The 15,239-nt window shown below is 38.3% G+C and overlaps 1 protein-coding gene across 1 annotated transcript; it reads left to right on the top strand.

Moving 5' to 3' along the window:
- Positions 1-695: 695 nt before the first annotated feature.
- PRL (Minichromosome maintenance (MCM2/3/5) family protein) lies at positions 696-13,603 on the top strand. The gene is made up of 15 exons (XM_089153524.1): positions 696-856; positions 934-1,001; positions 1,086-1,145; positions 1,263-1,486; positions 1,790-1,967; positions 2,246-2,368; positions 2,548-2,637; positions 3,038-3,180; positions 7,451-7,628; positions 8,181-8,372; positions 10,513-10,685; positions 10,880-11,083; positions 12,192-12,357; positions 12,462-12,683; positions 13,191-13,603. Exons 1-15 carry the CDS (start codon positions 826-828, stop codon positions 13,293-13,295), a joined length of 2,157 nt encoding a protein of 718 aa, XP_089009650.1. The 5' UTR covers positions 696-825; the 3' UTR covers positions 13,296-13,603.
- The last annotated feature ends 1,636 nt before the right edge of the window (positions 13,604-15,239 follow it).

Below are 15,239 nucleotides of genomic sequence, written 5' to 3'. Positions count from 1 at the left end.
TAATGTTTAGTCCTGCTACTAACTACTAAGTAGCTACTTTAGATGGTTTTAGTATTGATTTATTCTAACGAGGGAAAAGCAAGAATGAAAATTGATATAAAAAAAAACCCTTAGATATAGATTTTTAATTTTTGAATTTTATATACAATGAGGATTGGGATTGATACTTCAAATTTAAAAAACTAACCTTTCTTTTATTCTTCTTAAGCCATGGATTTGTTTGAATTCAATTACTCTTTTACATATCACACAAGAGCGTCAAACTCATGAGCTTTTCACTAAAATATTGATGTCTATTTTGATTATACATTTGCATCCTTACTTTGAAATTTTGTTGTTTTAACGTAAATTTTTTCCCATAATGACAATGTTAAAAAGTGATTCACATACATCCAACGAAAATACCACCCCTTAGGTGATTATATGAAATTCATGTTTTGGAAAAAGGGAATTTTTTTTTTGGTAAGGGTAAAAGGGATTTTAACAACACCACCCAAGTTACCTCCTAATTTTACTATAAAGAAAAACATTTATAGTAAAAGCCTAAAAGGGAATCATACAACACCAAATTTTACTTTTTTTTACTAAAAAAAAAAAACACCTTTCCCAACGATTCTAACCTGATATGAACCGGGCTGCATTCCGATTCCGACACTGCGACGATCCCATTTGCTTCCCGCCAAAACGCATAGAGCTGAGCCTCTTTTCCCGCCAAAAGACAGAAGGTCATGCTCAAATTTGCTCTCTGATACTCCGGTTCTTCTTCCGTTCATCTCTATCTCATATTTCTAACGCAACGCGCACAGAAGAAAGCAGCCTAGAAGCATGAAAGATATCGATTTCAGTGCCGACAAAGGTAATCATACGACACCATTAACGATTTATCGCTTATCTCTCCTGTAATCTAAAGCCGGAGCTATTTGTCTGTTGCAGAACTGGCAAAGGATTTCCTGAGGAACTTCGCCGATGCACATGGCAATCCCAAATATTTCAACATTCTCGTAAGTTTGTTCTTGTATCTCTTAGAAAAAAAACTAGATTTTATGTGTGATTCCTAACACCTGACATCTTTCGATGTTCCTCAGCAAGAAGTCGCCAACCGTAAAATGCGAGCTGTCCAGATCGACCTTGAGGATCTCTTCAATGTACACTTCCACACTTCCCCGAGCTTCTTCTTTTTCTTTCTTCCAGATCTTATGTTCGCGATTTGCAAAAACCCTAATTTTACTGCTATGTTTCCTCTTTCCCCTTCCCTTTTTTAGTATAAGGATTTGGACGAGGAGTTCCTTGAAAGGGTTACCGGAAATACTCGTCGATACCTTAGTATTTTCGCCGAAGCCATTGATGAGCTCCTTCCACCGCCAACAGAGGTATTTCCCGACGACGACCATGATGTACTGATGACTCAGAGAATGGAAGAAGGAACTGAGAATGCAGATGGCTCGGATCCACTCCAGAGAATGCCCCCAGAGATTAAGCGTTTTTAGTAAGTCGAAGGACAACCATTTCACCGCTGCTATTGCACTTCATACATTCATTGAAGTTTGAACAAAATTATCCTCAAACAAGCTGTTTAGTATTTGTAACATGTTAGTAGCAAATTTGTTGTCATTTGATAGCCGGTTGGACACGAATTTTGACTTCTACCAAGATGGTTGTTGTTTTATTCAGATGAAACTGGACTATTGGCTATATGTGTTTGATGCTTACTGACTCACCTTCCCCAACCCTTCAACAATATCCAGTACTTAATGTGAAAAGCATCTCTTTGTGATATCTTGTAATGCAGTGAAGTCTACATAAAAGCTTCTTCTAAAGAAAGACCATTTTCACTTCGAGAAGTTACAGCTTCCAATATTGGCTGTCTTGTAAGGATTTCCGGGATTATAACTAGATGTTCAGATGTAAAGCCATTGATGCAGGTGGCTGTGTATACATGTGAAGAGTGCGGTTTTGAAATTTACCAGGTATTGAATCCTACCTTAAGTACATTCTATTTGATCTCACAAGATTTTTCATTTCGTGTAATCAAATTGTACGGTTTATTTTACTGGAGAAATATCCATAGACAGATTTGAATGGAAGAGCATTACTCATGTAGTATGAGTTTGTACAGGGCTTGGTTGAATTGTTCCACAAGCACATATTCTTATTTCTTCTTTTTATCATGATATTGATAGGTTCCAAACCCTTTGTCATAATGATTGATTTTTCTCAATCCCCCTTTGGTTGTTCTGAAAAACAGGAAGTAACAGCTAGAGTGTTCATGCCCTTGTTTGAGTGCCCATCCACCCGTTGTAAAGTCAACAAAACAAAAGGGAATCTCATCCTTCAGCTCAGGGCATCAAAATTTTTGAAATTTCAAGAGGTGCTGCATTCCTTCTCCCCATAGAGCTCTCATAATCTGGAAGTCTATGTCCATGATTTTGTAGTGCAAAACATTATCTGTGATTTATATTCCATTCTTATGATGTCATGCATCAAGCGATGCTTTTTTCCCCATCTCTCTTCTGCCTCTTATAAACCGTTGGAAGCAAATTTTTGCAGGCAAAAATTCAAGAATTAGCAGAACATGTTCCCAAGGGGCGCATACCACGGACAATGACCATTCATTTTAGAGGAGAGCTCACTAGGAAGGTTTGTTGATATATTTTCTTACAGTTTTGGGAAGGATGGGGTTACATCTTGAGTTTCCTAGTGGACATTTACATATATTTTCAGAACTTCTTTTGGTAATTATATTTCAGAATTTATAACTGGTCATCTCAAAAGTGGAGATTGAAGAAATTATAACCTTGTTTTCGGGGATGAGGGTTAAATTTTTCTTTTTCAAATCCTAGAAAAATTAACAGGCTTTGTGGGTAATGCTTCAAATCCCAAGAGAATTTAAAGGTGGATTTTCTTATCTATCACCTCCTATTTTATGGGTGGACAGGGGTGAGATTTAGGGAGGCTGCCCTTCACTGAAGTTTCCAGAATTACATTATGCTTACTGATTTGCACCTGCTTTTTCCTTCTCTTTGTTGGTGTTGACCAGGTAGCCCCAGGTGATGTTGTTGAACTGTCAGGAATATTTCTTCCTATGCCATACACGGGATTTAGAGCAATGCGGGCAGGCTTGGTTGCAGATACATACTTGGAGGCCATGTCTGTTACCCATTTCAAGAAAAAATATGAGGAGTAAGTTGTTTCAAACTCTCTGTAAGCATATGAACTCAAATAACCCAAATGCCACATCAAAGATATGCAGCATTCCTATCACTTCATTCCCTTATATATATAATTAATGATACCAATATATAAGCCGCTCTCCGTATTGCTTCTTCCCTGTTGTTTACTGGATGGATTTCTTTTGTACTTGGCAATTGCCATATCTGTCCCAGAAAGTACTTGATGACACATTAGTAAGATGAGAATGCCTGAGCCTACACTATAGCTATCCAAAATAATGAAAAATTGAAGCATTTCTAATAACAAATTGGAATAATTAAAAAAAGAGGCAGCAGTCCATCTTTATTCCTGTAGAATGTTGTTCCAACAGATTTGTTGGCATTCTTTGCACTTTGGACCATTTCAAGTGCTCTTTGTGGAGATTTGTTTCAACCAAGCACCATGACTTCTTGTGGTGGTTGCAAGATGGCTGTCATTTGAAGAAATGGGTTTGAGTCTGAAGGAGAGAGCTTTGTGCCAAATAAATGCTGAGTGTCTAGAATCATATTTCTCCGACTTTGGAGTTGGGTCCTTGGGACAGGTTACACTTCCTTCTTTTAGGTTAAACAAAAACATTTATTTGGGAACTTAGAAGGGAAAAAGCTAACCTGTCATATCAGGATCCTGTCTAATAGAACCAGCAGTAGTTTAATCTCACTGTTTCAGGTCTAATCTTAGTCAATTCTCAAGGGCAGCAGCAAGGTGAAATATACCCTGCAGTCATAGGTCTAGGGCTGGCTAGATGGTTCTAGGGTTTTAGGAGGGGTGGGCAACGGTTAGGATCGTATGTTTTATAAAATTCAGTCCACATTTTTGCTGTAGTTTGGAATTCAAGTCTAGGGTTTGGGAAAAGGCTAGGTTTATGCTTTTAGGGTTTCTAGGGTTTAGGGATGATTTAGGGTTTGATTGGGAGTAGGTTTCAGCCAGCAGGATTAGGACTTGGAAAATTAGAGGATCAAAGCCATTTCTGTGGAATACCAGTTTCAGGTTTGATTCCCAAGCTGGGGTCTTAAAATTAGGTCTCCTAATGTGTCTAGGATTCTAGGGAGGGTGGGTAGGGTTGAGAGGAAAGGGACTAAGGTTTTGCCAGGGGTTTCTGATGAAGGATTGGACTGAAACTGAAAGTTGCATTTGCTGTTTTTTAATTTCAAATTCATCCTAGGGTTAAGGTTTTGTTGGAGGCTAGATTATAGGGTTTTAGGGGGTTAAGGCTGGGGTCCTGTCAAGGTCAAAGGTTACTTCTTGTGGGTAGGGGTTGCCCTCAAAAGGAATTAGCATTTGGTGGAAGGGGTTGGGATTTCTTAGAGTTTTAGGATTTCTGGTTGCTGGATGGAAGAAGATGAAAGTGGAAGAGGGAAAGGGCTGCACAAGGGAGGGGAAGGTAGGAGAGGATAGGTAGGGGTTTGGGAAATGTTTGCATTTCTAGAAGGTGTTCCTTGAAGAAGTTGAAGAATTCAGAAACTGAAAATGGTTGCTGCAGACCTAGGAAGAAGAACCACAATTGCAGAAAATAATGTAACTCTAGAACCCAGGTTGTGGGCTGTCTTCCACGACTCCAAGTCTTCCCTCAACCCTCTTCATGATTTTATTCATCAAAAGCCTGATTTGTTACATGGGGGTGACGGCTCTATTTATAGCCATATTACATTGAAGGAAAATAAATAGGACTTGGTAAAGAAAACCAACTTGGACTAAAAAATAGAAAACAAAACAAACAAGGACTATTGAATAAAGGTGCAAACACATAAGGACTTCTAATTCAGAAGGAATCCCTTTTAAGATTTGCTCCAACTTAGAAACCAAAATAAAGGACTCCTACTAGACTAGGGGGACTCACTCCAGCAAGGACTCCACCATAGCTTATCAAGGAATGGTCCAAATTATAAAATAATAGGAGATCTAGAATCCTTGTAAGGAGTAAGGAGTGGACTCGAACCAAGGGAATCCCTCTCTTATTGACTCCTAACAAGACTGGGACTCTTTGATGACTTGACCAAAACAAAACCAAACTAAAAAATAAAAGTAGATATAGGCTTCTAACAGCAGTCTGCATCTAACAAGTCCTACAAGGCTCCAAGAGAGGGGATAAAATGACCAAAATACCCCTGATCAGATTCGGCCAGCCCTTGGTGCTGCATGTTTGTGGACTGAATCTGGACCTAAAATATGAGGTGCCCTACGGGTGCCAGTCATGGCTACGTCATCTTTCTTGGGGATCCTTCTAGTTCTACAAATGAAATTGTCAACACAGAAAATGGTTACTCTGTTTCTTTGTGCATTCCCATTATTTCCTCTTGCACTTGTATATAACAGCAAGGCTTTTGCATAGATCAAACTCCTTTGTCTGAAACATCCTTATTCAATTAAGGATCTTTAACGTTCATTCATATTTTTTGAAATAGAGGTTGAGAGTTTTCTTTGTATAATGTCCGATCCCCCTTTCCTACCCCCCCCCGATAGTGGCATCGCCATCTTCAACTATCTTGAGATGAGTTTTCCTCGCTTCCTCACTAAATCTCCCTCCTATGTCTCTCACTCCATCATTGGTTAGTGAAGGTTTGAGCATCGAGGGTTTGGCTTTAGGGACTTCCCTATTCACCAACGTCGAAATTCAAAAGACTGATAGGCTCACCCTTGCTCGTATTTATGTTGGGGTAGCGACAGATTCTCCTTTGCCTTTGTCTATCATTCTCAATGAGGAAACGTGCTTATATTTTCACCCAAGAAGTGGCATCTTAATGGAAGCCTCCTCATTGCATTCTTTACAACTTTTTTGGACACCATCCTTGGGAGATTATGCTAGAAATGATGCTCTGCGTTTGAATTCTTATGTCACCAATCCTTCTCCACCGAATCCAACATTGTGACTATTGTTGTGAACCTTGAACCCTAGAGGAAAATAGGTGGTTTAGTTACCACCCGATGAGCCTTCACTAGAGATGCTCGGCTCCTCATTGCTAGCATCAGTGCCTGTTGCCTCTTTAAACACTTACAGGGAAAACTAGTTCTCCTCCCTATCCCCAACCTCTAACAATCCCTTAGTGAGATGTGATGATGCCTTTGATTTTGCTTCATCTCACCCTATTCGAGACCTGATCAAAGGCAATTCTCCCTCTTGGCTAAATCCCATCTCTTCACTGCTTTTGACCCCCAAATCCTTGCCATTGTTGTGTGGTTGTGCCTCTCCTTATCACAATTATTTTTGAGCCTTCCATTGCTGCCTCTGTCATTGATCACCCCACATTAACTTTCCCTTCCCCTAAATCTCTCTTCTCTCTCCTTAGACCCTACCGCCTCCTATGATCTTTACATTTTCCCTTTCTTGTGTTTCCTCTATCCTCCCTTGCGGTAAGCCTTCTCTCTTAATCCCTTTCATCTTTCTCACCTAGTCTCCCTTTTCCATGTGGCCTCTTCATGGCCCCACCCCTTTTACCTTCCCTCAGCTAGGTCGTTGACCTGTCTCTCTTGCTTTTTCCCCCCTTCAATCTCTAGGTCCATACTCCCTCCTATCGCACTCCCCTAGCCCACTCGGCCTGCTCTATTTATCCAGCCCATCGTTTATTTCCCAGCCCCCTATCCAGCACTCCCTTCCCGAATCCCGTTTCTTCTTCCCAGCCCACTTGTCTCTTCCCCCTTGCAGCCCAGAGCTCCACGCCCCTCCCATCCATTAATTCTTCCCTTTTGTTTGTGGTTCTAAAGCCTAATCTTGATCCCATTTCGGTGTTCACAAGGAATTTGCCTCTTGTAATTCTAAGCTTGGGGCTCTTCTGAATCTGATACACTTTCCCCTCTGCTTCAAGGTAGTAGGAGAAGCAACTGTTCAAATAAAGGGTGCCACCACCTTGGCGAAGACTTTACTGTTTTGTTTAAGTCTTCTAGGAAGAAGAAAAATAGGAAAACCTAGCTTTGTTCCTTGAGTTTGTCTTGGTTCTTTGTTTGCGGCCTTGGTGCCTAGTTCGTTTTTTTCTTTCTTTGCTTTTGCTTAGGGCCATTGTTGGCTTCGGTTGGTCTCTGCTCTTGCTTTCTTGTTGTCCCCCCCCCCCTGTCTTTTTTTGGTTAATGAATTATTTATTCATCTAAAAAAAAGACCTCAGTTGGTCATTTTTCATCAACTCACTGTATCTACTGTCTGTAGACCTATTTTGTTGTCTACCCATATAAAATTTAAGATATTTGGATCACTGGATGATGCCACAGTGTAAAAGAATGGTGACTTTATATCATGGCTTCCTAATTGCAGTTATGAATTTAAAGATGATGAAGAGGAGCAAATTGCACGCTTAGCTGAGGATGGTGATATTTACAATAAGTTGGCAAAGTCATTAGCTCCTGAGATTTTTGGCCATGAAGATGTTAAGAAAGCTCTTCTTCTTCTCCTTGTGGGTGCTCCTCACAGAAAATTGAAAGATGGAATGAAGGTAATGGCATGATGGCTATTCAATGGACATTTTTGTTGATTACTATATTGGCATCAGACAGGATATCACCATCCATGTAAGGCTAAGTAAGTCTATTTCATGGTCGATGAACAACCAGGATGCTCACATTCTAGCATTTGCATTTGTAGCTTTGACTTTTTCTTAATAGATATCAAATATTTGGCTTGTAGAAATTCATTGACTGGGTTATATGATTGTAATTAACCTGATATTCCAGCATTCTTGTCATACTTTCTTTTATCAACTTGGGTGTTTGTTCATAAATTTAGTGATGCTCACATTCTAGCATTTGCATTTGTGGCTTTGACTTTTTTTCTTAATAGGTATCAAATATTCGGCTTGTAGTAATTCATTGACTGGTTATATGATTGTAATTAACCTGATATTCCAGCATTCCTATCATACTTTCTTTTATCAACTTGGGTGTTTGTTCATAAATTTAGTGACACTAGGCTCATTCTTCACGAATTATATCTCATTCAGTATCATCAGTCATAACAATTGCATAAATAAATCTCTTGTTGGGTGCAGATCAGAGGTGATCTCCATATTTGTTTGATGGGAGATCCTGGGGTTGCAAAAAGTCAGCTTCTCAAGCACATAATCAATGTTGCACCCAGGGGAGTGTACACCACCGGGAAAGGAAGCAGTGGGGTTGGTCTAACTGCTGCTGTTCAGAAGGATCCAGTAACAAATGAGATGGTCCTTGAAGGTGGAGCCTTGGTGAGAATTCTAACTACTAGGTGCACTACAGCTCTTTCATCTTTCCATCCAAGCATGTCCTCATGAAGCATAAAATTGTATCTGACATGTGTATTCTACTTGGGTTACACCATTTATTGATTCTTTTAATGTTAGAAAAATAGTGCAGATATGGACGTGAACAACCTAACCCCCACCCCCACCCCCAAAACCAAAAAAACCACACCAAATATGTGTGATATATATATCAAGAAACAGCCACTCTACTATGTGGGTGCATGGCCGTATACATTATGACCCCAGACCCCGCAGTGGCAGGAGCCTCTGCATTGTTTATGCAATTATTTCTGTTCCTTTGCTCTTTGTTACAGTAGATAAACTCACATTATATGGATGAAAAGGTAAATCAGCAATAAATATAACTTCAGCAATTGAGACAGACGCTTGGATCTAGGTTTATTTCTGTGCTGATGATATCAGTAAAGCAAGTCCAAGGAAATGATTGACATGAAACGTAAGAAGGAACGATGACATTAAAATATGACAATATCGAGCTATCTTATATGCAAAGAACATACCAGTGACTGAATGTCTAACTGTCACGACATAAATGCAAGAGCCTGTAAGGAAAAGTCCCGCAAATCATAGTTTGGAAATGATGCAGCTTAGTGCCAGGATGTTCTTAATATAGCTGACAATTTCTGGCCACATCATCTTACTGCAGTTCTGCCAATGATGCAGATAAGTCACTTAGAGATGATTTTTGTACTTGTTGGGCATTGGATTTCATCAGTTTTTCTTTGAAATGGACTGTTTAATGGGCCTACATATGGCTAGAAAATAGGAAAATAGGATTTGCTTCATTAGTTTAGTTAAAGTCATTCCGAATCCATTTCTTTCATTGTTTTAGTTTCCTAGTCGGTTTATGTTACCGTATTACTTTAGAATTGAGTTAGGCATTTCTTTGTGAAGTTTTAAATCTCTCTTTGAGTCTTCCATACAAGTTTGTAAGGGGTTACAGCTTTGTACATGAATTTGGTTAATGATATTTTGGATTGAGCCTTTTCTTTTGACGTTGAGAAAGTTTGCATGCTGCGAGTTCAGTTAAGGGTGGGAAATCCTTGGGATCAGTGTGATTCTGATCCAAGACTGCTGGTGGGAAACCAAAGTTCATATTCTTCCTTTATTATTTAAGCTCAGTTCTGAATTTTCCACAACTCAATACCTGAATCTAAAATTTGCATGCGGTTTTTTTTTTTTAATACGAATTAGATTTAAGATCCAGAGATTAGAATCCTCTTGATTTTTCCAATGTCCTAAAACTTGAGAGGAACTCAACTAGAATCCATCTTAGCATCCTGATTTTTGCTCTATATGATTTTTTTTAACAGCCCAACACTTTGCACCAAACAACATAATTGGTTGAACGGTCATATAGAATTTTCCTTTGAGCTTTAAAGGAATACATTGATCACACAAGACCCCGGACACACCTCTCCACTTCTCCTTCTTGGATGCATTTGTTCATTTATTTTGATTGGTTTCTTTTTTAACTTAATTTTAATTTTATCTCAATTTTAAAGTAAATAGAGAAATATTTTAGATGTATTTTTGTTTTGCTTTGACATATGGAAAAAATATACCATGGAGTATTCACCTAGAGGAAATTGAAGGAAGAAGATAACACAATAAAAAAAGGAATATGAACTTCAAATTTCAAGTAAACTTAAGTAACTGTTAAGCTTAAAATTTAGTATTCTATTTATGATACTATATATAAATACATAAAATACAAAATATAAATATAAAAATAATATTAAAAATATAAATATAAAAGTATATATATGATAGAATTTGACCTTCATCTGAGAAGGTTGATTCTTTTGTGTTTGATGTCTCAGTCCTATTCAGAGGTGTTTAGGTTTAATCTGGGGTTCTTCATCTAACTTAACCTGCCAGCAAGAATATGTAGTCATCTGTGATCTGTGACCTTTTTGGGAATGCAAAGAATATTTCACTTGACCCACACAATGGAAAATAGTCACTAGGTTAAGCTTCATTATTAGAAATATGATCTTTTGCTGTGGAGACGTGCTACTGAAATTTCCGGGGGACTTCCAGTGTTTCATTCTAGATTCAAGAAGGATGAGTTGTGTTGCAGGTGCTTGCAGATATGGGTATATGTGCTATTGATGAGTTCGACAAGATGGATGAATCTGATCGGACATCGATACATGAGGTGATGGAGCAGCAGACAGTCAGCATTGCCAAGGCTGGAATCACCACATCTCTCAATGCTAGAACTGCTGTTCTAGCTGCTGCAAACCCTGCTTGGTACAGAACTACTCTTTTTACTAAAATTCTGTCACACATTCATAATATTAGACTGCTTCTCAAATTGAAGTGGTACCATTTCCTTTATGACAGTAAGTACAAGTTTTTGTTTCCTTTGGACATGGATTGAGCAGTTATTGTGTAATTAGTTCTCTCAGAATAATGCATCTAAAGCTTTATCTTTGATATTGAAGGGGAAGATATGATCTACGGAGGACTCCAGCTGAAAACATTAACCTCCCTCCGGCCCTTTTGTCACGTTTTGATCTCCTGTGGCTTATTCTGGATCAAGCAGATAGGGATAAAGATCTGGAAATGGCTAGGCATATCCTCTATGTACATCAAAACAAAGAATCTCCTGCTCTTGGGTTCGCTCCGCTTGACCCATCTGTTCTTCGGTAATTCTTGCTAATCAACCTGTAGTTGAAGTTGCTGTTGTCTTTGATACATATACGTCTTGATTTTAACTTTGCATTAGTGAACAAAACAAGTGTGATAATTCACAACTTTGCCACCATATTGGAGGATCACTGGCGTCAGAATAGTAATTTAATATGCTGGGATTTCTTCTCCAATTCTTTATATGATTACTTAGTGTATTCAAATAAAAGAGAGCAATGCTCATCATATACTTTTGTATTAGCATGTACTAATACAGTTTTAAATTGTAGAAATATGAAAATGTGTATGCTGCTATTGATGTAGGACAGCCCTAACAACTGCGGTATTCTACAACGGAACAAGATCCAAAGCTAACAAAGACACTAGGAGGGGTTGGGAAGGGGATTGCACAACACTTACACTCTACTAGCAAGATGTCCATATTTTTGTATTAGCATGTATTAATACAATTTTAAATTGTATAAATATGCAAATGTGAATGCTGCTATTGATGTAGGACAGCCCTAGAAACTAGGGTATTCTACAACAAAACAAGATCCAAAGCTAACAAAGACACTAGGAGGGGCTGGGGAGGGGATTGCACAACACTTACGCTCTACTAGCAAGATGTCCACGATATGATTTTAACCAGCAATGACGAATGTAAGAAAAGTGAATATCATAAAGACTAAAGGAAACAAATCCGATTTCATGTGCTATTAATCCAAAGTTGGGCAAAGAGATTAGAGGCAATACATTCAAGGTAATAAAAATAACAACAGGTCAATGATCAATTTTCATTTCAATAGAGAATAAAATATTAAATCCAATGTAAACGCCTAACTCCTAAACCAAGCCAATCAGCATGGGGCATCAAACAAGTATGCCAGTGCATGAACAAGAATACCCATCAGCTATGTTTTATGTATGAAATGAATAGAAGTGCTTACGAGTTAATTAACCATGTATGACCATGTCATCATCTTATTCAAGATTTTATATCACAAATGGGTATGGAATAGAGAGTACAATTACATTTTGATCTTATAATTGACTCATTTTTTTATTTATTTCTAGACTAGGAATAACTTTCCTATTGGTACTTATTCTTATACTTGATTTCAGGTCATATATCTCAGCTGCAAGAAGAATGTGTCCATCTGTGCCAAAGGAGCTGGATGAGTACATAGCAACTGCATACACCAGCATTCGACAAGATGAGGCAAAATCAAGTGCTCCTCATTCCTACACAACAGTGCGGACCCTACTCAGTATTCTCCGGATATCCACCGTGAGTTATTCATTTTCTCTTTAGATAATCTGATATTAAAAAACAGTGCTGCTTCTCCTCTATTCATAGAGAGTAATTGTCATTGCTGATTAAGCTACAAACAGGCGTTAGCAAGGCTCAGATTCTCAGAAACTGTGGCTCAAAGTGATGTGGATGAGGCACTGAGGTTAATGCAGATGTCAAAGTTCTCACTCTATTCAGAAGATCGTCAGAAATCTGGTTTGGATGCCATTTCTGATATCTATTCTATTCTCCGGGATGAAGCTGCAAGGACGAACCGTTTGGATGTGACCTATGCCCATGCACTCAATTGGATCTCCAGAAAGGTTAGTTGCTATTTGTAAAAGCTGGAAGATTTAATTGCCAGAAGAAAAAAACACACACACACGAACCAGGTTACACCACAGTTACCTTTGTCAACTGGCTGGTGTTAATAGGTACACATGGCCCCAATATCCTTTTGATCACATGGTGAGAAATAGCTCTAAACTTCTGTTTGAGATTATGAGTGAATTAATACAAAATCCATGCCACAATTATTTGGCCAAGCCATGTCCAAGTTGGTAAAATATTCTCCGCAATCACTTGTCGAAATGACATCAATAACAAGCCATTTCTAATCTTGATCACTTCATTTTTCTGCACCCATCAGAACTTTTCATCCTGTGCAATGGCAGCAATATCAACAGAATTCCCTTTTTGTGGTGCATGGATTAAGTGTGGTGTCAACCTTGCATTTCTTTTTTTTTTTCTTGGTTAAAATCAGTGAACTATAATCTGACCCTTTCTGCTCGTAAATTCTAATTGTTGGGACATTGTTTGCATGTGTGCAGGGATACAGCGAAGCTCAATTGAAGGAGTGCTTGGAGGAATATGCAGCTTTAAATGTTTGGCAGATCCATCCAAATACCTTCGACATTCGTTTCATTGATGCTTAGTCTTTTCCACGGTTATTCTTCTAGGGAGAGAGAGTTGGGCATTCCACCTGCCCCAGGTAAGGTGGCAACCTTGGCCAAACGAGGTAGAGTGATCCTTTCTCATGGGGAGGGAGAAGAGAACTGAGAGAAACAGGGTGGGAACTCTATTGCCTTGCCCACCCTTTTTCCCTTCATTTAAATGAAAACCAATCTTAAAGTTATGGCAATTGGAGCTGAGGCGGCTGGTAGAATTCTTGATCATGCTACTGTTTTATTCACCAGATATAGTTTTCAAGGATGTGAGTTAGAAAATCATTCTTGATCATGCTATTGTTTCAGTCTTCCCCTTTTTTTTTTTTTGGGTAGAATCATGCTATTGTTTCAGTAACCGGATATGATATATAGGATGTGTTAAAAAATCAAGCAATTCAAAGATCCTTTGTTATTATAAAAACAGTTGCTGGTCGATCAAGTCATTCACCAAAAAGTGTTGGTTGTGACTAATGAGGGTTTGAACCAACAAGACTGAACGAGTGCAGGTTTCTGAGGTAACTGATACAAGAGGATGTGAAGAGTTAAGTCCCGTTTCTTATTATTCTTGAAATGCAAGAACTGGAGGTGATCACCATCAGAACGTGAACAAGCATTGACCCAGATAATGTTTCATATTTCTTAGTATCTGATTGAAACACCAATTTCAAAACTAGAAACCACTAAATAAGATTGGTAGGGGCCGTTACTTGGGTTGATTCTGGCTGATTACAATTCGTTGCAGAATGAAATTTCCATGGAACGATTAAATCCTCAAATTTTCCTATTTTGAATCTTATTCCTTTATTTCTTTTCAACTGCTAGTCACTATGTAGTGTCTTAATAATCCTACTGAAGCCTTTGAATCTTGAAGATATCTTGTGTTGCAATCTTAGGACGGCACAGAATATACTTTTACAACAAAAAATGAAACTTCTTTTAGCCCTTATCTTTGGTTGTTTAGTTTAATGTACATTTGTACACGTGCATTTGTAATAAATGTTTGATATTTCACCAGAAAAAAGATGTTTGTTTGATCTTGTGGGACCGATTTACACTGAGCCCTATTAACCAGATATATCCTGATGGGAAGTGGTTAAGAGAAAGAGAGTTTGCTGATCATCTCACATGAAGGGAAAGAAAAGATATTTATATAATGTAAATGGGTCTGCCAAAAAAAAAACTGTGGGTGAATAAATATTGGAATCAGGTTTTTCTTCACCTATGTAAATTAAGAATTCTTTCTGTTATTGGGCATGGATGTGTTTTGATAAATATGAAATATATGAAGGAATATTAAGTATCTAATATGTAGAAAAGATAAATATGAAATTATGAAGGAACATTAAGCATAAATATGGCTGATAAAAGAAAGCTTCTTGTTTATTATATGCGGTGCTTCAAATTCCCCAAAAAACTTTTGCTCCCAAATGGATTTCTTGTGCCAAAGATTTTGGTTGGAAAATCCAACAAAAAAAAACAGTTAACGCTGATTTTTTGGGATCAATGTTGTAGACCGAAAAAGAGGAAGGATTAGGGTTTTAAAAACTGGTGAACATTAATGATGTGTTACTACTCAAGCAAGGGTGGAGAATGCTCACCAAAGATGAATCACTTTGGGTATAGGTCGTGAAAGGAAGATACTTTCCTAAATCACCTTTCAACCCAAAGATAAAGAAAGGATTGTGGACATGGAACATCGTTTGCAACCTGCTCCCTACTCAACAACAAATGGTGCTCAAAAAAGTAAGCAATGGGAGAAATATTTCCTTCTAGTTTGACCCTTAGGTATCTGCTACTACAAACCACCTAGTGAGGGACCCATGGAATGGTCCCTGGCCTACCAATTCAACCGTGGAACAAGTAATCCACTCTATACAGTTCAGAAACAGGGAGTACCCAAATCACCTCTCTTTCGCACCTCAAACATCCTTA

Source organism: Hakea prostrata, chromosome 4 (genome assembly GCF_041222555.1).
Source record: "Hakea prostrata isolate BN-2017 chromosome 4, UWA_Hpros_2, whole genome shotgun sequence".
NCBI lineage: Eukaryota > Viridiplantae > Streptophyta > Magnoliopsida > Proteales > Proteaceae > Hakea > Hakea prostrata.
This window is presented reverse-complemented; position numbering and strand designations above follow the sequence as displayed.

Excerpts from the sequence above, each read along its gene's own strand:
- PRL (XM_089153524.1), top strand. The coding sequence starts at position 826 with ATGAAAGATATCGATTTCAGTGCCGACAAAG. Across the intron at positions 1,002-1,085 it reads CCAAATATTTCAACATTCTC|CAAGAAGTCGCCAACCGTAA; the intron begins GTAAGTTTGTTC and ends GATGTTCCTCAG. Across the intron at positions 2,638-3,037 it reads GAGGAGAGCTCACTAGGAAG|GTAGCCCCAGGTGATGTTGT; the intron begins GTTTGTTGATAT and ends GGTGTTGACCAG.